The sequence below is a fragment of the Protomyctophum bolini genome (assembly GCF_963924005.1).
Source record: "Protomyctophum bolini genome assembly, chromosome: 2".
In the NCBI taxonomy this organism is placed as follows: Eukaryota; Metazoa; Chordata; class Actinopteri; order Myctophiformes; family Myctophidae; genus Protomyctophum; species Protomyctophum bolini.
This window is the reverse complement of record NC_137863.1, coordinates 41,738,313-41,763,127: the sequence shown is the minus strand read 5'-3', so window position 1 is coordinate 41,763,127 and position 24,815 is coordinate 41,738,313. Positions and strand designations below refer to the sequence as shown.

At 41.6% G+C, this 24,815-nt stretch overlaps 3 protein-coding genes across 3 annotated transcripts; all 3 read left to right on the top strand.

The window, feature by feature from the left end:
- The first annotated feature begins 1,934 nt into the window (after positions 1-1,934).
- Positions 1,935-6,026, top strand: LOC308327351 (large ribosomal subunit protein uL10). Its single transcript, XM_080780722.1, has 8 exons — positions 1,935-1,965; positions 3,016-3,124; positions 3,227-3,402; positions 3,737-3,824; positions 4,293-4,439; positions 4,789-4,974; positions 5,310-5,450; positions 5,747-6,026. The coding sequence occupies exons 2-8, from the start codon at positions 3,071-3,073 to the stop codon at positions 5,912-5,914; spliced, it is 960 nt and encodes a 319-aa protein (XP_080636848.1). The 5' UTR covers positions 1,935-1,965; positions 3,016-3,070; the 3' UTR covers positions 5,915-6,026.
- A 1,853-nt stretch (positions 6,027-7,879) lies between these two features.
- Positions 7,880-14,567, top strand: LOC308334237 (large ribosomal subunit protein uL10-like; the record flags this gene model as incomplete). Its single annotated transcript, XM_080790875.1, has 7 exons — positions 7,880-7,914; positions 8,669-8,756; positions 11,220-11,333; positions 11,816-11,962; positions 13,459-13,644; positions 13,989-14,129; positions 14,412-14,567. The coding sequence occupies 7 exons, from the start codon at positions 7,880-7,882 to the stop codon at positions 14,565-14,567; spliced, it is 867 nt and encodes a 288-aa protein (XP_080647001.1).
- Positions 14,568-16,231: 1,664 nt separating this feature from the next.
- LOC308332363 (golgin subfamily A member 7-like) lies at positions 16,232-23,844 on the top strand. The gene is made up of 6 exons (XM_080788226.1): positions 16,232-16,309; positions 18,506-18,628; positions 18,743-18,895; positions 19,250-19,351; positions 20,424-20,484; positions 21,802-23,844. Exons 1-5 carry the CDS (start codon positions 16,301-16,303, stop codon positions 20,469-20,471), a joined length of 435 nt encoding a protein of 144 aa, XP_080644352.1. The 5' UTR covers positions 16,232-16,300; the 3' UTR covers positions 20,472-20,484; positions 21,802-23,844.
- Positions 23,845-24,815: the final 971 nt, after the last annotated feature.

Sequence of the window (24,815 nt, the reverse complement as noted above, 5' to 3'; positions counted from 1 at the left end):
TGTAGCTGGTGAAGGCTTAATAAATCGTTATCCGGTAAGCTCCCATGGCGAATTGTGAGGCTTCTGAGCTGAGGAAACAGTTGTGGGATATGATCAGTGCAAGATCCCAAAAACCCTGCCGGCAAAGGGTCTAAGTGCAGGTGGAGGAGGTTTGGAATACGTGCTGCCATGGTTTCCATGTCCTGTGATGATATTTGTCCAGCACGGAGCATGAGACTTGTCACCGTGTCTGGAACGGAGTTGAAGTACTCATGAGGAGGAGGCCCTCTGACAATGACAAGCTCTGACAACTGACAGAGGTCAGTTAACCATGTTTTCAAATGACTGTTTGAAATGACTGATATCGCCTTGCTGTAATGCACAGCAAGGCGCTGTAGGCACGGCATGGATCTCATTATGTCTTTGGGCAGTGTGGGGTCCATATAGTCAATAATTTCCAAACTGGTCAGACCACACGGATGTGCACAGGGTTCTTGGGGGGTGAGATTATAGCCCATCCAAGTTGTCCAACCCTTCCGATCCATTGAACAGGAAAGATGCTTCAGCTTTGGCAAATTGCCAATTATGGAATGAAATGCTTCAAGTGGCAGCAAGGGCTGGCCGATGGGGGTTGGATGATAGATGAGGGATGTCAGATTCGTGTACTGTGAAATTTGAGTTTTGAATGTTGGCACCCCTGGACCACGACAAAAATGAACATTGCACACGCTTAAGTGAGTCAGCTGTGAGGGTTGACATACAATCGAATCACTGACACACCCGAAAGACACCGGGATATACGCATGTCTTATGGCTAGACATCTCAAGTTTGTAAATGTCTTTACAAGATCAAGGCTTTCTTGGGAGACATCATCCATTAAGATGCTATTAAGGGCTGGAAGCGACAGAGCAAGCTGTTTCCAGTCCTTTGCCTTGGTGCTTTGCATCACCACACTGTTGATTTTCCAGCGACGAAGCGTGGCCCAGAATTGAGCATTGTACTTGCCAGCACTGCTGCCAAACGTCAGAACCACAGAGGTGTCTCTCCAAAGAGAAGGATTATCCACAAGATTCTTGAAGTATTTGCAGCACGTACGAACGTTTAGCTTGTCTGCTGTTGACAGATATCCAAACACGTGGACCCAGACTTCTGAGGGAAGTACTAGTGCCATTGTTGCCTTGCAAACATAAAAAGGTATATAGTCTTATGAAAAACGAATCTTGAAGTTCGTTTGTTTCAGAGGTGGTTGGCGTGCCGTGAGCGCCGGTTTCTTTATCGGACAAAAATAGATTTCTTTCAAACTGAAAGCTGCCGTCTCTGTAACTTCGTCAGTTTTGGGCTGAAACTTCCGGTAATTGCGCGTCACTTGGTGTGACGTCACTAGGTTTGTCTTTTTTCTTTTTTAAGAAAAGTTAATACGTGGATAAATATTATTAGGAATATGTTGTATTTTATGTTGTAAAAGGGGGGGACAAAGTGGAGCGGATACATTGTTACAATACATTGTTGTAGTAGTTATTTGGGACAGTTAAGTAGCAGGACTGAACAGGATGTTCAGTATGTGAACAGGATAAAATTTTTATTTTAAAAATCAACAGAAATCAACAGAAAACGCATAATACATCAAATAAAAGTAATCTATCGACTAGTACGACTACTGCCACAGGCCCACAGCTAAGCCGGTGGATGTACTTTTTTATTATTTTACCAGAACACACACACACACACACACACACACACACACACACACACACACACACACACACACACACACTGTATTTAAAAAACAATAAATACAATAAAGCAAACGCATTATACAAAAATATCACACATCATCACAGGCCAGGCTCCATAGATTGGCGGGCGAACCGTCCAATGATCAAAGGCCGAACATCCCCTCAGGCGTTTTGATTGGATGTCTGTCTCCTATATATCGTCCGCACTTCCCTTTCCGTTCTCTTTCTTTCACGCGATCCTATAGCGAGGTAAGAAGTGCGACAGGCTCTGCAAGTTTGCTTAGAATGTCGTATTTTCTAGCAGAATGCCCGTGGTGGAATTCTCTGTGATGATGACTTGCTTCCCTGGGATTCAGAAACATGTATTTTCAAGTACCTGAGATATCCGGTTGACTTTGTACCTCATCTGCGGCCTCGTCTGTGGCCTACTTAGTATATATGCTGCAGTGCTATCTAGCGTCAGACATTGACCACATGTGCTAGGCTACGGTATCATACTTTGAGTGTTACATACATACATGCTCTTAATTTGCATATAACTGAAACTATGTATTTCTACATCTGTTGAAAGGGTGAAACCACCAAAACGTGTTTTGTTTACATTGCGGTTTTTTGATTTAAAAATGTCTAGGCAGCAGAGTGCCATGTGTTGGTGTTAGGAACTATATGGGCTAAGCTAGCTGTGCTATGACGGGGCCAATCGTAATGTCAAGTGGTCGTTTATTTTGAAGCTTTTACCTCTGGCAGATCAGTATAGATAAGACTCACATCTATGGTACAAGTTTGTATTGGGTTAAATTGCCATTAAATTAAAGAAATCAAACCTGCAGGATAAGTTACAATGCAGCCAGTGCGGTGCTGCTTTGTCGTTCCCCCTGCAAATAATGAATAGTTTCCTACTATCCCTGTATGTCTACATCCCCCGATTTACAGGGACGCTGGTCTCAGACATCAAAACATTTTTTTAAAGTAATTGATGGCAGTGCGTTAACTTTATGACGGTAGAAGATGACCACATGTGCTGTAGTGTCTGTCATACATTGAGTCAGTGGCTAAAGTAAAAAAGAGCTACTTTGGCTGTGCTGTGACATCGTATACTATGATAAAACCATTTAGGCGATTGTAAAAGTTTAGACTGTTAAAGTCAGGTGGGTTGCTTACCACATCAGAAGAGTACCCATTTCAGCTCAAATATAATTTCAGGCTAATTTCGTTGTACCATACCAATGACTACGAGAATATAGAGCGCTTTAATTTGTGCATATCATTTATTACACATTTCACTTTTTTTATTTCCAGAAACATCCTTGTCTTTAAACCAGCTGTTTAAGCGATCCTTGGAAGCACTGCAAAGATGCCCAGGGAAGACAGGGCCACGTGGAAGTCCAACTACTTCATGAAAATCATCGTGAGTTGCTCAATGCCACTAATAAGCAAAGTTTCACTTAGTACCTTGTCCAATTGGTCTGAAGGGTTTATTTAAATCTGTAGATATTTTGTCACTTTACAGCAACTGCTGGATGACTTTCCCAAATGCTTCATTGTGGGGGCTGACAATGTCGGTTCCAAGCAAATGCAGACCATCCGTCTGTCTCTGCGTGGCAAGGCTGTGGTGCTGATGGGTAAAAACACCATGATGCGCAAAGCCATCCGTGGGCACCTGGAAAACAACCCTGCCCTGGAGAAGTGGGTTCTTGACTTAACTGTTTCTCACGTTCGAGTTTGTACTGACTGCATACCTGGCAGGATAAGTTACAGTGCAGCCTGTGTGGTGCTGTGTTGTCGTTCCCCCTGCAAACAGTAACTTGTTTCCTACTATCCCTGTTTGTCTGCATCTCACGGCATGCAGGGACGCTGGTCTCATACATTTATTCATATCAAACCTCAGTTCGATATGAATTGCTGCTTACTCAACATTTAACTCTGGGAGCCCAATCTACACTGCAAAATCACCCGTCTTACGGTAGTGTTCTGTGCAGTCTCCTACTGTGTAGCTAATTGTTGATTTTATCATTATTAGGCTGCTGCCCCACATTAAAGGAAATGTGGGCTTTGTCTTCACCAAGGAGGATCTGGCTGAAATCAGGGACCTCCTGTTGGCCAACAAGGTAAGACCACCATCTGATGCACTGAAGTTGGGTAAAAGTACAACTGACAATTTCTTACAGTATCCTAGCCACAAGCAAATTTGGAGGGTACTGCTTAATTGCAGTACCCTCAATTGATGTTGTGCCAGGCATCATTGATCAAGTTTGTTTTTGGCTCCTTGATGCATGATATCATACCTTTTTTTGATACAAAGTATTTTTTACTGACTGCATAACTAGCAGGATAAGTTACAGTGCAGCTTGTTTGGTGCTGTGTTGTCGTTCCCCCTGCAAACAGTAACTTGTTTCCTACTATCCCTGTTTGCCTGCATCTCCCGGCATGCAGGGACGCTGGTCTCATACATTTACACCAGTGATTCTGAACACTTTCAAGTTCATTCTTTCCCTGGCCTTTCCTTTACCCTTTTCCATGAAGCTGACGGGTGGCTTTGTCTGCTCCTGGTGTGCTAAACTGATCTGTCTCTTCAGGTGCCAGCTTCTGCCCGTGCTGGAGCCATCGCCCCCTGTGAAGTAGTTGTACCAGCCCAGAACACTGGCTTGGGCCCAGAGAAGACATCTTTCTTCCAGGCTTTGGGTATCACCACCAAGATCTCAAGAGGAACCATTGAAATCTTGGTGAGTTTGAAAGGTGACATGCTCTACATTTTCCATGAGGTTTTATGCCATTGACCAAGTTTGTTTCTAGTCCTTTATGTAAACTACATAAATGGACATTTATTGATCTATTTTAAGTTTTTACTGACTATATATCTAGCAGGATAAGTTACAGTGCAGCTTGTTTGGTGCTGTGTTGTCGTTCCCCCTGCAAACAGTAACTTGTTTCCTACTATCCCTGTTTGCCTGCATCCCCCGGCATGCAGGGACGCTGGTCTCATACATCGCATAATATAAATTACTGGAGATGGTGTCTCATACATTATTACACAATCTGGGAACCCATCAGCAAACATTTATTTTGTCCTAGAGTGATGTGGGATTGATCAAGCCTGGTGACAAGGTTGGTGCCAGTGAGGCCACGCTTCTCAACATGCTGGGCATCTCGCCTTTCTCATACGGTTTGATCATCCAACAAGTCTACGACAATGGCAGTGTATACAGCCCTGAGGTGCTGGATATTACTGAGGAGGCTCTACAAGGCAGGTTCTTGGAGGTGAGTGACAAAAACTTTCACAACTTATGAACCTTAATTGCAGTCCATTTTATGTTTTATGCCATCATTGAACAAGTTTGTATTTTCTCATTGATGTAAACTACATGGGTGGACCTTTATTGATCCATAACTAGCAGGATAAGTTACAGTTCAGCTTGTTTCGTGCTGCGTTGTCGTTCCCCCTGCAAACAGTAACTTGTTTCCTACTATCCCTGTTTGCCTGTATCCCCCGGCAGGCAGGGACGCTGGTCTCATACATTGCATAATATTACTGGAAATGGTGTGCATATTGTAACAATGCAAAGTTAACTTATAGTTGTCTCTTTTTTTTTAAGGGTGTGAGGAACATCGCAAGTGTGTGCCTGCAGATTGGGTACCCTACTCTTGCTTCCATCCCCCATTCCATCATCAATGGCTACAAGAGAGTCCTTGCCGTGGCTGTGGAGACCGAATACTCCTTCCCCCTGGCAGATAAGGTATTGACAGACACACTGCCTTCTCTAAAAGCTACCAGTGCCATGAATATGCAGGATAAGTTACAATGCAGCCAGTGCAGTACTGTGTTGTCGTTCCCCCTGCAAACAGTAACTTGTTTCCTACTATCCCTGTTTGTCTGCATCTCCTGGCATGCAGGGACGCTGGTCTCATACATTCATCACTGGCACTGTCAAGATAGTATCCATGCAACTTGTAGCATATTACTCCACTCCTCCCTATTGTAGACTGGGAATAAGCCCCAATGCAAACCTAACTGTCCCTGATCTTCCCACAGGTTAAGGAATACCTGGCTGATCCAACTGCTTTTGCAGTTGCAGCTCCTGCTGCTACAACAGCTGCAGCTCCGGCTGCTGCTGCTGCAAAGGAGGAGAAAAAGGAGGAGGCGAAGGAGTCTGAAGAAGAGGGCTCAGACGATGACATGGGCTTTGGGCTGTTCGACTAACTTCACAGTACAGCGAACAGAATACATTGCAGAGTCAATACAAATTTGTTCGACTAACTTCATAGTACAGCGAACAGAATACATTGCAGAGTCAATAAAAATTAAGAATCAACCTCCGTTTGTCTTTGAATCTCTTCTAAAGCCTAATTTTCTTGTTTTTCTTCAATGCCTTTTTTGCTGGTCACAGCTGTGCTCCCAATTTGATTAGTTGGAAAATTGTAGCTCTAAAGGTGGTTGCACACTGGATGTGTTTTTCGGATAACCGATGGAGAAACGCAGCTATAAATCTCGCCTGTGTAGGGACCTTAAGTCTGTCTTGTAAACTAACTGCTTGAATTATGGGTTAAATGTATTTGCTAGACTATGAAAATGGCAAACTGATGACATACTCATTCCCAGTGCTGGACGCTGGCAAATTGTATTGTGACGTTCACTTCACTATATTTTTATGAAGCTCAAGCACTGATTCATGGATCCCAAACCAATGGTTGGCTGGTAATGACCTACCTACCCTATCAGGCTATTTCCATTCAGCCCATTTAAAGCAAACATTGATGTCCCTTTTGCCTTTTCAATTTGCTATTTCTAACTATGACTAGTTTCATAGGCCCTGGTTCTAAAAGTAGTCCTATGCGTATTTGCTCTTGGCGTGTTGCCATTTGCACATTTGCACATTTGTCTTTACTTTCAATAATACTTTATGATCTGATGAAATTGGTATCTGGACATGAATGCATTTGAGACATGGAGCCTCCTGTTGCTGAACAAACACTAGTAAAATAATTGCAATAATGGAGCTATTTTAACTAAAGAAAATTACTTGCCCTACCAACTATATATTTAAAATTAAGTACTTAATTCTAGTAAAAGAGGCTATCGTGGAGTATTTGCCCAGGAGTATCACTATAGACAAGTGGGCTATTGGGGTTGAGTAGGCCTACATTATCCATCACTGTTTTGCTTATATAGTATATCTATTATATAAAGTAAAGGCTGGTGTAACCTACAGTACTGTAAAATGAACTTATGGGATGTCACCCGAAGTGATCGAATTACTCATTTGTATGGTTTCATTGTTTATTACTACGGACGTTTTACATGTGCTATAAAATAGTTTGATTTGATCATTTGCTTTTCAGCCGCAGCCTCTGTAAAATGACACCTGAGGTCGCTGTTGCAACGCAAATCAATTCCTGTAGCTTTGAGGGGATAAATGATCCGGGCTCAAAGAAAGCCCCGTCAGTTAAGCTTAATTATTGCACCTTTTTTTGAGAATCTTGCCACATTTTGTATAAGACTTCTTTAGGACATACTAAAGGATTTTAGCCTAGGAGTCCTTGTCAAATATCAATTTTAAATATCAAATTGCAAGACTATCAATGAAATATGTGAAAACCGACCAAGTATTTTGCATCATAAAATGATCAGATTACTTCGAAATGTGATCAAGTTGACTTATTTTGACATTATTAAAGTCACAGAACATGAAATAACACCTTTATTGCAATGCAGAATACAATGCGTGCAATCTGCCTAGCTGTCACTGGAGAACAGTCCATTTGCATTGCTGGATTTGCAGGTAGGCTATTACAGTCACCTTTACAGGTGCATCTGATCAGCTCTCTGCAAGCTCTGGAAACCTGGAACGGTCAGCCAAACTGGCACCCATGACCCTTCTTCCTTGGCCCACCCATAGTAACCAAAAATCATCAATATTATATAAGTATATATAACTATGTGTAACCAGGTAGACCTGTTACTATGGCAGCATCAGCCAGGTGCTTCTTGTTTCAAATTAAGGGTGGGGTTTATTGGCAGACAGCTTTAAAAGGGCTGGGCTGCTTTCATTCAGGGGATCCCCTAGCTTGCTGTAAGGTTGGCGTACTTGAGGAGGACAAGAGTTTGAAGGCATGGCTTTCCTAAATGTATCAGCACACTGGCTGCCTGGTGAATTAGTAAGTAGAAATGCCCTTATTCCATGCTGCTGTGCTCCTTCTCCGGTACGCCAGACAAATGTATGGTATAGTATGTCTTGGTTGTTTATATGATGTTTTAATATGAGCATTTTAAAAGAATAACCACTTTGTGTACAAAACGAAAAGTGAATAAAATGCCTTTGTTTGAAATCCCAATATGTCTTATTTCCATGCTCAACTTTGGTCACATGAACCTGTGCTTTCTATTGTTAAATAGGACCTTCCCTCTAAAAAAAGGTGGTGTAGTATAGTAGGCATTAAGTATATTTTATTCCCTCAAAAGTCCACCCTGCTACAATTGGCGTAAGTCGGCAGGACCAAGGGCCCGAGCATGGAAATTGAGTGTAATTAAAAAAAAAAAAAAATGTGTAGAGTAAACGTATGACATTGACTGGATCTGATTACTGCAAACAGTAACTTGTTTCCTACTATCCCTGTTTGTCTGCATCTTCCGGCATGCAGGGACACTGGTCTCATACATTTACACCAGTGATTCTCAACCCTTTCAAGTTCATGAACCTCAGTTTGATATGTGTCGCCGCAGACACCAATTTTATTCAACATTTAACTCTGGGACCCCAATCTACACTGCAAAATCCCCCATCTTAACAGTAGTGTTTTTTATTTTCTGCCTCTTGGCCAGTTCCCACTTGTAAAAGAGACGCAGTCTCAATGTGACTTTACTGGTTAAATAAAGGTTAAATAAAAAAAAAAAAAAAAAAAAGTGTTCTGTGCAGTCTCCTACTGTGTAGCTAATTGTTGATTTTATCATTATTAGGCTGCTGCCCCACATTAAAGGAAATGTGGGCTTTGTCTTCACCAAGGAGGATCTGGCTGAAATCGGGGACCTGCTGTTGGCCAACAAGGTAAGACCACCATCTGATGCACTTAAGTTGGATACAACTGACAATTTCTTACAGTATCCTAGCCGCAAGCAACCTTGGAGGCTACCAACTGCTTAATTGCAGTACCCTCAATTGATGTTATGCCAGACATCATTGATCAAGTTTGTTTTTGGCTCCTTGATGCATGATGCCATACCTTTTATTGATCCAAAGTTTTTTACTGACTGCATAACTAGCAGGATAAGTTACAGTGCAGCTTGTTTGGTGCTGCGTTGTCGTTCCCCCTGCAAACAGTAACTGGTTTCCTACTATCCCTGTTTGCCTGCAACTGGACCCAGCAGGCAGGGATGCTGGTCTCATACATTTACACCAGTGATTCTCAACCCTTTCAAGTTCATGAACCTCAGTTTGTCTCTTTTCCCTGGCCTGGCCTTTTCAATTTGCTATTTCTAACTATGACTAGTTTCATAGGCCCTGGTTCTAAAAGTAGTCCTATGCGTATTTGCTCTTGGCGTGTTGCCATTTGCACATTTGCACATTTGTCTTTACTTTCAATAATACTTTATGATCTGATGAAATTGGTATCTGGACATGAATGCATTTGAGACATGGAGCCTCCTGTTGCTGAACAAACACTAGTAAAATAATTGCAATAATGGAGCTATTTTAACTAAAGAAAATTACTTGCCCTACCAACTATATATTTAAAATTAAGTACTTAATTCTAGTAAAAGAGGCTATCGTGGAGTATTTGCCCAGGAGTATCACTATAGACAAGTGGGCTATTGGGGTTGAGTAGGCCTACATTATCCATCACTGTTTTGCTTATATAGTAGATCTATTATATAAAGTAAAGGCTGGTGTAACCTACAGTACTGTAAAATGAACTTATGGGATGTCACCCGAAGTGATCGAATTACTCATTTGTATGGTTTCATTGTTTACTACTACGGACGTTTTACATGTGCTATAAAATAGTTTGATTTGATCATTTGCTTTTCAGCCGCAGCCTCTGTAAAATGACACCTGAGGTCGCTGTTGCAACGCAAATCAATTCCTGTAGCTTTGAGGGGATAAATGATCCGGGCTCAAAGAAAGCCCCGTCAGTTAAGCTTAATTATTGCACCTTTTTTTGAGAATCTTGCCACATTTTGTATAAGACTTCTTTAGGACATACTAAAGGATTTTAGCCTAGGAGTCCTTGTCAAATATCAATTTTAAATATCAAATTGCAAGACTATCAATGAAATATGTGAAAACCGACCAAGTATTTTGCATCATAAAATGATCAGATTACTTCGAAATGTGATCAAGTTGACTTATTTTGACATTATTAAAGTCACAGAACATGAAATAACACCTTTATTGCAATGCAGAATACAATGCGTGCAATCTGCCTAGCTGTCACTGGAGAACAGTCCATTTGCATTGCTGGATTTGCAGGTAGGCTATTACAGTCACCTTTACAGGTGCATCTGATCAGCTCTCTGCAAGCTCTGGAAACCTGGAACGGTCAGCCAAACTGGCACCCATGACCCTTCTTCCTTGGCCCACCCATAGTAACCAAAAATCATCAATATTATATAAGTATATATAACTATGTGTAACCAGGTAGACCTGTTACTATGGCAGCATCAGCCAGGTGCTTCTTGTTTCAAATTAAGGGTGGGGTTTATTGGCAGACAGCTTTAAAAGGGCTGGGCTGCTTTCATTCAGGGGATCCCCTAGCTTGCTGTAAGGTTGGCGTACCTGAGGAGGACAAGAGTTTGAAGGCATGGCTTTCCTAAATGTATCAGCACACTGGCTGCCTGGTGAATTAGTAAGTAGAAATGCCCTTATTCCATGCTGCTGTGCTCCTTCTCCGGTACGCCAGACAAATGTATGGTATAGTATGTCTTGGTTGTTTATATGATGTTTTAATATGAGCATTTTAAAAGAATAACCACTTCGTGTACAAAACGAAAAGTGAATAAAATGCCTTTGTTTGAAATCCCAATATGTCTTATTTCCATGCTCAACCTTGGTCACATGAACCTGTGCTTTCTATTGTTAAAGAGGACCTTCCCTCAAAAAAAAGGTGGAGTAGTATAGTAGGCATTAAGTATATTTTATTATTCCCTCAAAAGTCCACCCTGCTACAATTGGCGTAAGTTGGCAGGACCAAGGGCCCGAGCATGGAAATTGAGTGTAATAAAAATAAATGTGTAGAGTAAACGTATGACATTGACTGGATCTGATTACTGCAAACAGTAACTTGTTTCCTACTATCCCTGTTTGTCTCTGTCTGCATCTTCCGGCATGCAGGGACACTGGTCTCATACATTTACTCCAGTGATTCTCAACCCTTTCAAGTTCATGAACCTCAGTTTGATATGTATCGCCGCAGACACCAATTTTATTCAACATTTAACTCTGGGACCCCAATCTACACTGCAAAATCCCCCATCTTAACAGTAGTGTTCTGTGCAGTCTCCTACTGTGTAGCTAATTGTTGATTTTATCATTATTAGGCTGCTGCCCCACATTAAAGGAAATGTGGGCTTTGTCTTCACCAAGGAGGATCTGGCTGAAATCGGGGACCTGCTGTTGGCCAACAAGGTAAGACCACCATCTGATGCACTTAAGTTGGATACAACTGACAATTTCTTACAGTATCCTAGCCGCAAGCAACCTTGGAGGCTACCAACTGCTTAATTGCAGTACCCTCAATTGATGTTGTGCCAGGCATTATTGATCAAGTTTGTTTTTGGCTCCTTGATGCATGATATCGTACCTTTTTTGATCCAAAGTTTTTTACTGACTGCATAACTAGCAGGATAAGTTACAGTGCAGCTTGTTTGGTGCTGCATTGTCGTTCCCCCTGCAAACAGTAACTGGTTTCCTACTATCCCTGTTTGCCTGCAACTGGACCCAGCAGGCAGGGACGCTGGTCTCATACATTTACACCAGTGATTCTCAACCCTTTCAAGTTCATGAACCTCAGTTTGTCTCTTTTCCCTGGCCTTTCCTTTACCCTTTTCCATGAAGCTGACGGGTGGCTTTGTCTGCTCCTGGTGTGCTAAACCGATCTGTCTCTTCAGGTGCCAGCTGCTGCTCGTGCTGGAGCTGTTGCCCCCTGTAAAGTAGTTTTACCAGCCCAGAACACTGGCTTGGGCCCAGAGAAGACATCTTTCTTCCAGGCTTTGGGTATCGCCACCAAGATCTCAAGAGGAACCATTGAAATCCTGGTTTGAAAGGTGACATGCTCTACATTTTCCATGAAGTTTTATGCCATTGACCAATTTTGTTTTAGTCCTTAATGTAAAGTACATAGACATTTATTGATCTAATTAAAGTTTTTACGGACTACATATCTAGCAGGATAAGTTACAGTGCAGCTTGTTTGGTGCTGTGTTGTCGTTCCCCCTGCAAACAGTAACTGGTTTCCTACTATCCCTGTTTGCCTGCAACTGGGCCCAGCAGGCAGGGACGCTGGTCTCATACATTTATTCATATAAAACCTCAGTTTGATATGAATTGCCGCTTACTCGACATTTAACTCTGGAAGCCCAATCTACACTGCAAAATCACCTGTCTTAACGGTAGTGTTCTGTGCAGTCTCCTACTGTGTAGCTAATTGTTGATTTTATCATTTATTAGGCTGCTGCCCCACATTAAAGGAAATGTGGGCTTTGTCTTCACCAAGGAGGATCTGGCTGAAATCAGGGACCTGCTGTTGGCCAACAAGGTAAGACCACCATCTGATGCACTGAAGTTGGGTAAAAGTACAACTGACAATTTCTTACAGTATCCTAGCCACAAGCTACTTTGGAGGCTACCAACTGCTTAATTGCAGTACCCTCAATTGATGTTGTGCCAGGCATCATTGATCAAGTTTGTTTTTGGCTCCTTGATGCATGATATCATACCTTTTTTGATCCAAAGTTTTTTACTGACTGCATAACTAGCAGGATAAGTTACAGTGCAGCTTGTTTGGTGCTGCGTTGTCGTTCCCCCTGCAAACAGTAACTGGTTTCCTACTATCCCTGTTTGCCTGCAACTGGACCCAGCAGGCAGGGACGCTGGTCTCATACATTTACACCAGTGATTCTCAACCCTTTCAAGTTCATGAACCTCAGTTTGTCTCTTTTCCCTGGCCTTTCCTTTACCCTTTTCCATGAAGCTGACGGGTGGCTTTGTCTGCTCCTGGTGTGCTAAACCGATCTGTCTCTTCAGGTGCCAGCTGCTGCCCGTGCTGGAGCCGTTGCCCCCTGAGAAGTAGTTGTACCAGCCCAGAACACTGGCTTGGGCCCAGAGAAGATTTCTTTCTTCCAGGCTTTGGGTATCACCACCAAGATCTCAAGAGGAACCATTGAAATCTTGGTGAGTTTGAAAGGTGACATGCTCTACATTCTCCATGAGGTTTTATGCCATTGACCAAGTTTGTTTCTAGTCCTTTATGTAAATTACATAAATGGACATTTATTGATCTAATTTAAGTTTTTACTGACGACATATCTAGCAGGATAAGTTACAGTGCAGCTTGTTTGGTGCTGTGTTGTCGTTCCCCCTGCAAACAGTAACTTGTTTCCTACTATCCCTGTTTGCCTGCATCCCCCGGCATGCAGGGACGCTGGTCTCATACATTGCATAATATAAATTACTGGAGATGGTGTCTCATACATTATTACACAATCTGGGAACCCATCAGCAAACATTTATTTTGTCCTTTATTTTGTCCTAGAGTGATGTGGGATTGATCAAGCCTGGTGACAAGGTTGGTGCCAGTGAGGCCACGCTTCTCAACATGCTGGGCATCTCGCCTTTCTCATACGGTTTGATCATCCAACAAGTCTACGACAATGGCAGTGTATACAGCCCTGAGGTGCTGGATATTACTGAGGAGGCTCTACAAGGCAGGTTCTTGGAGGTGAGTGACAAAAACTTTCACAACTTATGAACCTTAATTGCAGTCCATTTTATGTTTTATGCCATCATTGAACAAGTTTGTATTTTCTCATTGATGTAAACTACATGGGTGGACCTTTATTGATCCATAACTAGCAGGATAAGTTACAGTGCAGCTTGTTTCGTGCTGCGTTGTCGTTCCCCCTGCAAACAGTAACTTGTTTCCTACTATCCCTGTTTGCCTGTATCCCCCGGCAGGCAGGGACGCTGGTCTCATACATTGCATAATATTACTGGAAATGGTGTGCATATTGTAACAATGCAAAGTTAACTTATAGTTGTCACATACTTTTTCTTTTTTTTAAGGGTGTGAGGAACATCGTAAGTGTGTGCCTGCAGATTGGGTACCCTACTCTTGCTTCCATCCCCCATTCCATCATCAATGGCTACAAGAGAGTCCTAGCCATGGCTGTGGAGACCGAATACTCCTTCCCCCTGGCAGATAAGGCCTGACACTGCCTTTTCTAAAAGCTACCAGTGCCATGAATATGCAGGATAAGTTACAATGCAACAGTACTGCGTTGTCGTTCCCCCTGCAAACAGTAACTTGTTTCCTACTATCCCTGTTTGTCTGCATCTCCCGGCATGCAGGGACGCTGGTCTCATACATTCATCACTGGCACTGTCAAGTAGTATCCATGCAACTTGTAGCATATTACTCCACTCCTCCCTATTGTAGACTGGGAATAAGCCCCAATGCAAACCTAACTGTCCCTGATCTTCCCACAGGTTAAGGAATACCTTTCTGATCCAACTGCTTTTGCAGCTCCTGCTGCTACAGCAGCTCCGGCTGCTGCTGCAAAGGAGAAGAAGAAGGAGGAGGCGGCGAAGGAGTCTGAAGAAGAGGGCTCAGACGATGACATGGGCTTTGGGCTGTTCGACTAACTTCATAGTACAGCAGAATACATTGCAGAGTCAATAAAAATCAAGAATCAACCTCAGTTTGTCTTTGAATCTCTTCTAAAGCCTAATTTTCCTGGTCTTCAATGCCTTTTTTTGCTGGTCACAGCTGTGCTCCCAATTGATTAGTTGGAAAATTGTAGCTCTAAACGTGGTAGCACACTGGATGCGTATTTCGGATAACCGATGGAGAAACGCAGCTAAAAATCTCGCCTGTGTAGGGACCTTAAGTCTGTCTTGTAAACTAACTGCTTGAATTATGGGTTAAATGTATTTGCTAGACTATGAAAATGGCAAACTGATGACCTACTCATTCCCAGTGCTGGACGCTGGCAAATTGTATTGTGACGTTCACTTCACTATATTTTTATGAAGCTCAAGCACTGATTCATGGATCCCAAACCAATGGTTGGCTGGTAATGACCTACCTACCCTAGTGTAGAATCAGGCTATTTCCATTCAGCCCATTTACAGCAAACATTGATGTCCTTTTTGCTATTTCTAACTATGACTAGTTTCATAGGCCCCCATGGTTCTAAAAGTAGGCCTATGCGTATTTGCTCTTGGCGTGTTGCCATTTGTACATTTGTCTTTACTTTCAATATCACTTGATCTGATGAAATTGGTATCTGGACATGAATGCATTTGAGACATGGAGCCTCCTGTTGCTGAACAAACACTAGTAAAATAACTGCAATGGAGCTATTTTAACTAAAGAAAATTACTTGCCCTACCAACTGTATATATTTAAAATTAAGTACTTATAATTCTAGTAAAAGAGGCTATTGTGGAGTATTTGCCCAGGAGTATCACTATAGACAAGTGGGCTATTGGGGTTGAGTATGTCTACATTATCCATCACTGCTTTGCTTATATAGTATATCCAATATCTATTATATAAAGTAAAGGCTGGTGTAACCTACTGTAAAATTAACTTATGGGATGTCAACCGAAGTGATCGAATTACTCATTTGTATGGTTTCATTGTTTACTACTACAGACGTTTTACATGTGCTATAAAATAGTTTGATTTGATAATTTACTTTTCAGCCGCAGCCTCTGTAAAATGACACCTGAGGTCGCTGTTGCAACGCAAATCAATTCCTGTAGCTATGCGCAAATTAATGATCCGGGCTGAAAGCAGGCCCGGTCACAGTCGGGCCTAATTAGTGCACTTATTATTTTTTAGAATCTTGGCATGTATAAGACTTCTTTAGGACATACTAAAGGATTTTAGCCTAGGAGCCCTTGTCAAATATCAATTTTAAATATCAAATTGCAAGACTATCAATGAAATATGTGGAAGAAAATAAGTATTTTTCAGACTATTTGCATCATAAAATGATCAGATTACTTCCAAATGTGATGAAGTTGACTTATTTTGAAATTAAAGTCACAGAACATGAAATAACACCTTTGCACTGCAGAATACAATGAATATGCACCATAGTGTGATTTGTACAGTGAACATATGTGCATTCTGCCTAGCTGCACTGGGGAACAGTCCAAATTTGCATTGCTGCATTTGCAGGTGCATCTGATTCTGATCAGCTCTCTGCAAGCTCTGGAAACCTGGAACGGTCAGCCAAACTGGCCGAGGTGCAAAGCCTGGTCACGCTGTCACGCTGACGCGTCTCTAGATAGTATAGGTCACCAAGTCCGGTGTAACACACGCGGAAGTGGTTAAATCAGACCAGCGACAGGGATAAAACCAAAACATGGCAGAGGTGAAGTATTTATATATTGTTTTATTTTCCTATAGTCAACTCAAAAGCCAGTACGGTGTTGAACTGTTGAACTCGTTTTGGTAATACTGATATTTTGACTCTTGGTGGAGATCAGTCATAGTTGTTGGTAACGTTCTCCTGTCTGTCAGTAGATAGCGCAATATTAAGCCTAGCCAGAATTGTTTGGTATGCCTTTAGCCTTACCAGCATGTTTGAAACGGAGATAACGTTGGTGTTGGTGAGCAATGCTGGAAAACAGATCAGTGATTGATGTTGGCCCAACTTGGCCATCTCTTTGAATTGAAGTAGTGAGCCTCAAGTTGGCTAGGCGCTAGGCTACTGATCCGTGATGTTGGCAGCAGGCTAGCAGCAGGCTAATGTTATTGTTAATGCTGCTGCCCATAGCATAGGCACTGTGCTATTAAAAATAAAATACATTTTAAGTCTGTTCCAGACTTCTGGGTTTCCGAGCACAGCAGTACTATGGACTGTATAATCATTGTGAGTATGTAGGCCTACAGCAGTCAGCAGGGCTGGGTGCATATGGATAATATGGACAAATGTTTTGACCAAACATAGATTGGCATTGTGATATCAATTTTCTTTAAAATGTTCGCAAAATGTTCAAAATGATCAGATCTTCAATTCGAAAAACAGTTAGTCTACTCTAATATCCAAAACAAAATTGCTATGGTATCTCTATCTCATATATTATGATATGATATTGCCCAGCTCTATTGAAGAGTCGTCGGTGTCAGTAGTCCATGTGTAACACTAAGGTTAGACATCCACTCAAACGCCACAGAGACGACGTTTCCGACTGTATTTATGTCTGCGTTCCACCATTTGCATAAGAAAACATTCTTCCGAACAGGGACCCCATGGGTCACACCGTCACACGATAGAATGAGCTGACCCAGGGGGTCCCGAGAGGGGCTCGACATCCACTAGCCTAGATAGATGGATACTTTATTTGTCCTTTCAGAAATTTGTCATCAGGATATACATACAACATATGGAAACAAACAGATCACACAGTACATGGACAATAAAGAAAGTAGAATCTCTCCATGGCTGGAGCCTGGGGGAGACATTTCGTGTTGGTCTCTCAGTCTCCTGGCCAAAACTAGCTGATCTACATGATCTTTTGGCAAAGACATTTGTTGTAGACGGGGAAAAACGGTACAAGTACTCGGGTCCATATAGCCAAGAATAGAGGGTTTAAGTGGTTAACATACTTACTATCTCCTTTAGAGAGGGTGAGAAGTTCAGTCACACAATCGAGACTCGGAGTAGAACCGCTGCTCCTTCGCCTGGAAAGGAGCCAGCTGAGGTGGTTCGGGCATCTGGTTAGGATGCCTCTCGGGCGCCTCCCTAGGGAGGTCCTCGACGCACGTTCCACTGGGAGGAGACCCCAGGAGGAAGTCACTAATGTTACTCTGGAGAGGGAAGTCTGGAGCACTCTGGTGTAGCTGTTGCCCCTGCGACCCGACTACGGATAAGTGGTTGAAGATGGATGGAACATAGTAACCGGAATTAGCCGTTAGTATAGCATAATAGTACTGGGTTTAGGAATAGGGTTAGTTTTGGTACTGTTTTACTGAGGTTAAGAATAAGGTTAGGTATAACCTTAATATCTTTTGGAACACTACTAGTGGATAAGATGGCTACCGGTATGTATTGTCCCGGGGTCATTCCTATGTTCCCTGGGTTCTATGTTCCCAGCTTTACAAAGAGATTATGGTTAGAATTAGGGTTGTAAGCTGGGGAACAGATACACTTCAATTGTCCCTTACAGCACGGGGGAGACCCGGGTTCAAATCCTGGGTGTTACTAGCCTGGCATGGTCAGACGAATATCACTACATAGATTTTAGTCTGGAATCTCTGCGTGGAACCTGCATTTCCAAGGACTTGATTATCCAGATCCGGCCGGTTAGATTATCAACCGAGAAAACCCTCCCTTTCTACAGCGTCACCAGACGCCCCTGGTTTGGGACGCTCAAGGGAAAAAATGCATTTTATTATGCAGCCACTACTCTGTGCAATGCCTTCCCTACAGCCCTGAAATCCCCCCCAAAAAATCAGCTTTTTTTGTTTATAGTCCACATTGGCGTTTTCAAAATTGATGACGCCGTTGTAATTTTTTTAACTGCCAATGAAGTATTCCATCTATCTATGTTCTTTTCTCTTCCAGACCCATAGCTTACAGGACCTCCAGCAGCCGACTGTCTCCTCCAAGGTTTTTGTCCAGAGAGACTACGGATCTGGAACCATATGCAAGTTCCAGACCAAATTCCCTTCAGATCTCGAGTCTAGGGTATGCGCATTCTTGGCATAGATGTGATGAATATTGACTTAATGTTGCATGTTTTTAAGATTTTGTATAGATGTAAATGTCCTATAAATATGTGTTCAATGTTTTTGCTTTTAGCTTGACAAGCAGCAGTTTGAAGAGACCATCCAAACTCTGAACAACCTGTATGCAGAGGCAGAGAAAGTAGGGAGGAAGTCTTACATGGAGGGCTGCCTAGCCTGTGTCACTGCCTACACCATCTTCCTCTGTATGGAGACGCACTATGAAAAGGTAATGCTGTTATAGCATGGTGCCAGAGCTGGGAAACATATCAATTTATCGATAACCTGATATGAGACTAGATATTGTTTGCTCTTTGGGATATTTTATTATCTTATATTCTATATGGAATAAGTTGTCTTCTTGGTTTTAATTAATGCAAAAAGAAAATAAATATTATTATATAAATATAATTATTAGTTAAACATATTGTCATATTTGATTTTGTACATATCACCCAGCCCTACAGTACATGATGCATGCTGCATCTTGCATATACCAACAATGTTTTGGTTTTTTATCTATATATGATCATGTGTACACTACAGTGATTATTCTGAGGGGAATTGCTCTCTCTTCATGTAGGTGCTAAAGAAGATTGCGCTGTACATAAAGGATCAGAATGAGAAGACATACGCACCCAGGGGATTGCTACTGACGGACCCCATAGAGAGAGGCCTCAGGGTCGTATCCTTCATTCTGTATTATTGGAAAAACTGCATTTTCATAAATGATAACCATTAACATTTTCTCCCACAACTCCTTTCCCAATCCTCCCCACCCACCCACCATCTTTCCCCACGAGGCCAGACATACAAACAACATACATACACAGGTATAAAACCAATAGGTTGAGCACATAATTAAGATACACACAACATATATACAGGTATAAAACCAATAGGTTAAGAAGGATAAGATACAAAGAAAGGGATCACATGGTTATGTTCACAGAAATGATTAATAAACTACTTCAAAGGGGGGTAAAATAATTACAAGTAAGATGTAGTCTCTTCTTACACTCAAGGTTGAACCTGCTATTTAGCCATCCTAACGGCGGGGCTCTAAGGTACAGGTATATTGCTTTGGTCCCAATCAAGATATTTTGAAAATGTATTTTCTTCCCTCAAGCAATTCCATGGCCTTACAACTCGGTCACAGAAATGTTCTCATATCCCAGTCTGCAACTTAGTTACGTGTACATGTTTTCTGGCCGAGTGGCAAGTGTGTTGAAGCTTATACATAGCGCTAATACATAACGTTCATGTCCTACCCGGGACTTAGCGGAAGATGGCTGAATACCAATGCTCCTCTCAGAAGAGCACACTGTACTCAGGCATGAAGGAAGCATGAGTTCAAGTCCGTTGCTCTCCCCTTGTCCCCCATATATGGGGACTAGGTTGGTGGAGGGTGTGTAGAGCCCAGGATCACATTAGATGATTGACACAGGGGTGAAAAATGGGTTACAAAATCGTGGGATAAAAAAAATATATATATAAAAAAAAAGAAGAGCACACTGTACTTTGCATTCAGATTTTCTTGATATGAGGGTGGTGATGAAGGTGACAGACAATTAGAAGCTTGACTCCAGATAAGCCTTAGTGGTATAAAAAAAAAGAACAAACTATATTGTAGCCTTTGTAGATCACAGACTTTATTGACAACATTTGGTAAGGATCTTAACGTATAACTTTGTAGCCAATTCTACAAGTGCTACTATGTTTTTGCAGTTTTTCCCCCTTAACAAACTGTTCTTTAGGTTGAGATTGCCATCTTTGAAGACCGAAGCATTGGGTCAGGAAGATAAAGGACTCTAAAAGGTGTGTGTGTGTGTGTGTGTGTGTGTGTGTGTGTGTGTGTGTGTGTGTGTGTCCATGTCCACACATTACTGGACACTTTCTGATATCTTTAACTTGTTAAAATGTTAATGGAATCAATAGCGCTCTAATCACAGCAAAACCTTGCCCAAATTCGGAGTCACGCAGTACATGCGTCATAGATATCTCATAGACGACTGACATCAAATTATGACTGATGCCAGAGACTGGTCATATGAAGTCCAAGTTCCGTATTTAGCCACGTCATTTTTTTCCATATGTATCCCCGAGATCCACATAATTTTTTGTTGTTTTGTTTTTGAGGTCCTCCAATTTGATGCTTTCTTTCGTTTTAGGAATTTAACTGTTTTTGACAGGGGGGCGGCGGCATTCGAACATGGGGCTAAATATGTATTTTTTTTACTAAATGTTTTTATTATTTAATATAGTCCTACTAGACCGCAAAAGATCACGGGGTCTATTGAATGTGTCAAACTGACATTGAACCTATGACACCTATTCCCCCCAGTAGGCTACCTTCACATTCAATGAAATCGCCATAATATTTTGTAAATAAAGATGTATTTAACAACATGTTCGAATGCCCCTGCCCCCCTGTCAGAAATAGCAAAAATCGCTAAAACAAAATAAGTTGTCCTTTAAGCCAGGATTAACTACAAGGTCCTGCTAATCACATACAACTGCATACACTCCCTACCTACAGAAATAAATCCACTCTCCAAAAACAACCTCCACCCATACCCTCAGATCTGCGAACAAAGTTCCACTCCAGGTTCCAGATACCAATCTGCGCACCATGGAGGACCGGGCCTTCTGCTCGGCAGCACCTCACCTGTGGAACAGCCTCCCCATGGACTTTAGAGTGCCGCAGACTGTGGAATCTTTTTAAACAGGCCTGAAAACATTCCTATTTCGGAAGGCCTTTTCGTGTTAAATGGTTGTGACCGTTTTGCGCTTGACCTTTTTCTTGGTTTAAAAAAAAAATAATTATGTGTTTTTAACCATGTACTATACTGTAGCACTCTGGGATTCCTTGTGAATGAAAAGTGCAATACAAATAATATTCATTATCATTAAGTGACGAACCAAGTTAAACTAGTATCGCTGATCTGCTGCACAATGCTTGCTAAGTCGGCAGCACCGCTTCTGAACCATATAGCAAGCAGTGGAAATGGCTCTGCTATACCATTTCCGCTGCTGTTTGCCAGTGTGTTTCCACCTAAGTGGCTTTGTTTTTTACTATTGTTCAAGTGTGCTGGCAAGTCTAATGTTTGTGATTTCTCGTATTTCTCTACACAGGCTCACCCTCTGGCATACCGGAACCCCTCCACAGTGTGTGTAGGCCCGCCACCCCCAAGGTAAAAGGGCCCCACTATAGGCTGTTACAGGATTATAGACATTTAGGCCCTCTTCTTTCAATCGCCCCTTCCATTTGTTTCTTTTACAAATCAAATCCTTCCTACAATTTTAAACGGTTTAATATAGAATACAATATAGCCCGGGTGACTCAGCCAGTTGCAGTGCACAGATCATGTGCTCCTTTCGGCCACAGGTTTGACTCCCGTTTGTCTCGCGTATTTCTCTCCTCTCTGCCCTCGGTTTCCTGTCTCTTCAGAGTCTTAAGAAACTAGGTGTGCTCACTGGAGAACACATTTCTGCCAGGAGGCACAGGAAAACGATGCATATTATTCATTCACACAAGCATTTCCTGGTTGATAACATTAACATGTTATCCTTAACATGAAGGCCTAAAAGGTAGTGCCCTCTTGCACTCAAAAGGTGCAACTTTATATTTACTTAGTGTTTGTATACTGACGAATGATAAAACTGCATATCTGTCTGTGCAGGTGTGCTTGCATTAGAACTTAAAGCCCAAACCCAACCAAGATCACACCTTGATACTTTTATTTTTGCCCAAACCTGACTAAAGATTTTTCAAAATTGACAGCAACCTTTTTCTCATTCAATCTTATATTGTACAGTAATATGTATGATTGGTTTAATTAATAGGACGGGTTTCTTCCTGACTTTATTTATGAAAACGGCTTGGAACAAATATGTAAATTTAAAACCTAAACCCGGGCCTGTGAAATATGAGAGGGGGGAAAAAAGAACAACCCAACCCGTAATGGGTTCGGGTTCAGGCAGAGATCTTAAGCTCTAGTATGTACTGTATGTGTGCCAGGCTTTTATTGCAACGAGTGTCAATTTGGTTAATTGTTTCAAATAGGACAAATTGTAAAACATAGTTGAACATGAATGCTGAAACTTGACTTTACACACTGGACTAATTGGAGGTATGTTTGTTGCCAGTGGGTTGACCACTTTGACCTGATACTTTGTCTGGCAGGAGTCATACAAACGTCACCTCCACCTAGGAGGATGTAGATGCATTTGAGTAATTTTCCTGATGTTTATAATTCTACAGTGTACTTTTCCCTATATGTAAATTGTTCTGTCTTTTTATACATAAAAATAAGTGTCCAGTTATTCTGGTAAAACTTAACAACATTCAGAAAAGAGAGTGACCGTTGTATGACATATCTCTTGAAAGTTTAGTTAAATTTGTCTTTTTTGACAATGCAGTGACGTTCATCATGATTTTATCTTATGCAGTTAGAAAGAAGTGTCTCTATATTTATATACTGTATGGGGAGAGTTGTTTAAAGCCCAAACCACACCAATGGGTCGAGACGCTACAAACCGGTTTTAGCACAGCGGTGTGATTATGTCCTATTGCACATCAGTGCATGGTGGCACATGTCGACGCAATTCAAAGGAGCTTTATTTGCATGAGAAACGCTAGTTTCCTAAGTGGGGGAGGGGGGCGGAGGGGGGTTGGATGCAGCCTCAAAGTGAACTTTATTCAGGTATCTAGTTTGTCGCCGTCCGACCTTGGCGATAGTGGCCAAAAGTCAATCGAAAACTGGCGAAAATGGCAGTTTTTCAAGATGTTTTGGCAAAATATCTCTGTAATGGAAAGTCTAATCTGCTCAGTTCAAAGCTTGTTGGGTGCATGACTTTGAGGACATTTTCGCAAAGTTAACCGTTTTGTTTGCAAGGAGTTGCATTGGCGACCCATTGGTCTGGTTTGGGCTTTATGTCTGTAAAGGACACTCCTCTGGTTAGGGTTCCACAGTATTAATAACTTGGTTGTAGGTTTCATGTATCTCTGCATGCATGTGATCTTATTTGGGGATATCATGTTTTGCTTATGAAATGCACACAATGAATGCTTCTGAGATTTTCTTCAGGTCAAGTAAATCGGTGTATCTTAAAAGGATCCCTGGCTAATACGACAAATATGTCTTAAAACATTATAATTGTCCTCTATTACTAAAATTTTAATATTCTATTTATTTCATAAATGGAGAATCTTTCACTCAATAGGGACTGCTCCTGTCGCAAGTTGGTGATTGTTACCAAGTGGGATTGTGGATCGGCTGTTTTGTCAGTAATAAAACCTTTAGAATGACACATTGGACATGAGGCAGACTTGCAGGTGAAGATAAGTTTTTAATTAAGTTCCAGGCCTGGACAACATAGTGAAATAATAAAGAAAATAACTCAAAACAACTTAACTGAGAACTGAGAGGTACTGGTGTCAACCTCTCCCCATGGCAGCACAAACTCTACTGGGCTAGACCACACATTGCAACGGGAGCAGTCCCTATTGAGTGAAAGATTCTCTATTTATGAAAGCAATTAAATATTTATGGTGTTATTAATTTGTAATTTTAGTTATAGAGGGCAAGTATAAGACATATCTGTCTCATTAGCCAGGGATCCTTTTAAAAGGGTGTCAATAACACATACATACGTATGGGGCTACAGTATATCACATTTTTCTGCTTTATTATTGTACCAATGCACAAAGCTCCTAAATGGCCATGAATAGTCCTGTGAATATACAGTATGTGAGCTGTATCCTTGGTCTGAACAGTCACTGCTATTTCAAATGTTATACTGTACCTGTTTTTAATGGCCACAAATCACCCAGAAACCTTAAATACATTTCATTACTCCTTTCCATAAATGTGTATAGTCTTGTCTAAATAAAAGCTCCTTTAATGTAAATATATGTTGCATCCTTTTTTGTTTTACTTCAAATACTAGAATAATGGAATATGAATAGTATGTAAGGCTACTAACTTTTGTGGAAACGGCAAATGGGTAATATATTACACACGTTGGTAGAGTCGTAACGTGTGTGTGTGTGTGTGTGTGTGTGTGTGTGTGTGTGTGTGTGTGTGTGTGTGTGTGTGTGTGTGTGTGTGTGTGTGAATCACTATTTTACAATATCAATAACGCAT

Excerpts from the sequence above, each read along its gene's own strand:
- LOC308327351 (XM_080780722.1), top strand. The coding sequence starts at position 3,071 with ATGCCCAGGGAAGACAGGGCCACGTGGAAGTCCAACTACTTCATGAAA. Across the intron at positions 3,825-4,292 it reads ACCTCCTGTTGGCCAACAAG|GTGCCAGCTTCTGCCCGTGC; the intron begins GTAAGACCACCA and ends CTGTCTCTTCAG. Across the intron at positions 4,440-4,788 it reads GAGGAACCATTGAAATCTTG|AGTGATGTGGGATTGATCAA; the intron begins GTGAGTTTGAAA and ends ATTTTGTCCTAG.
- LOC308332363 (XM_080788226.1), top strand. Across the intron at positions 18,896-19,249 it reads TGGAGACGCACTATGAAAAG|GTGCTAAAGAAGATTGCGCT; the intron begins GTAATGCTGTTA and ends CTCTTCATGTAG. Across the intron at positions 19,352-20,423 it reads TAGAGAGAGGCCTCAGGGTC|GTTGAGATTGCCATCTTTGA; the intron begins GTATCCTTCATT and ends ACTGTTCTTTAG.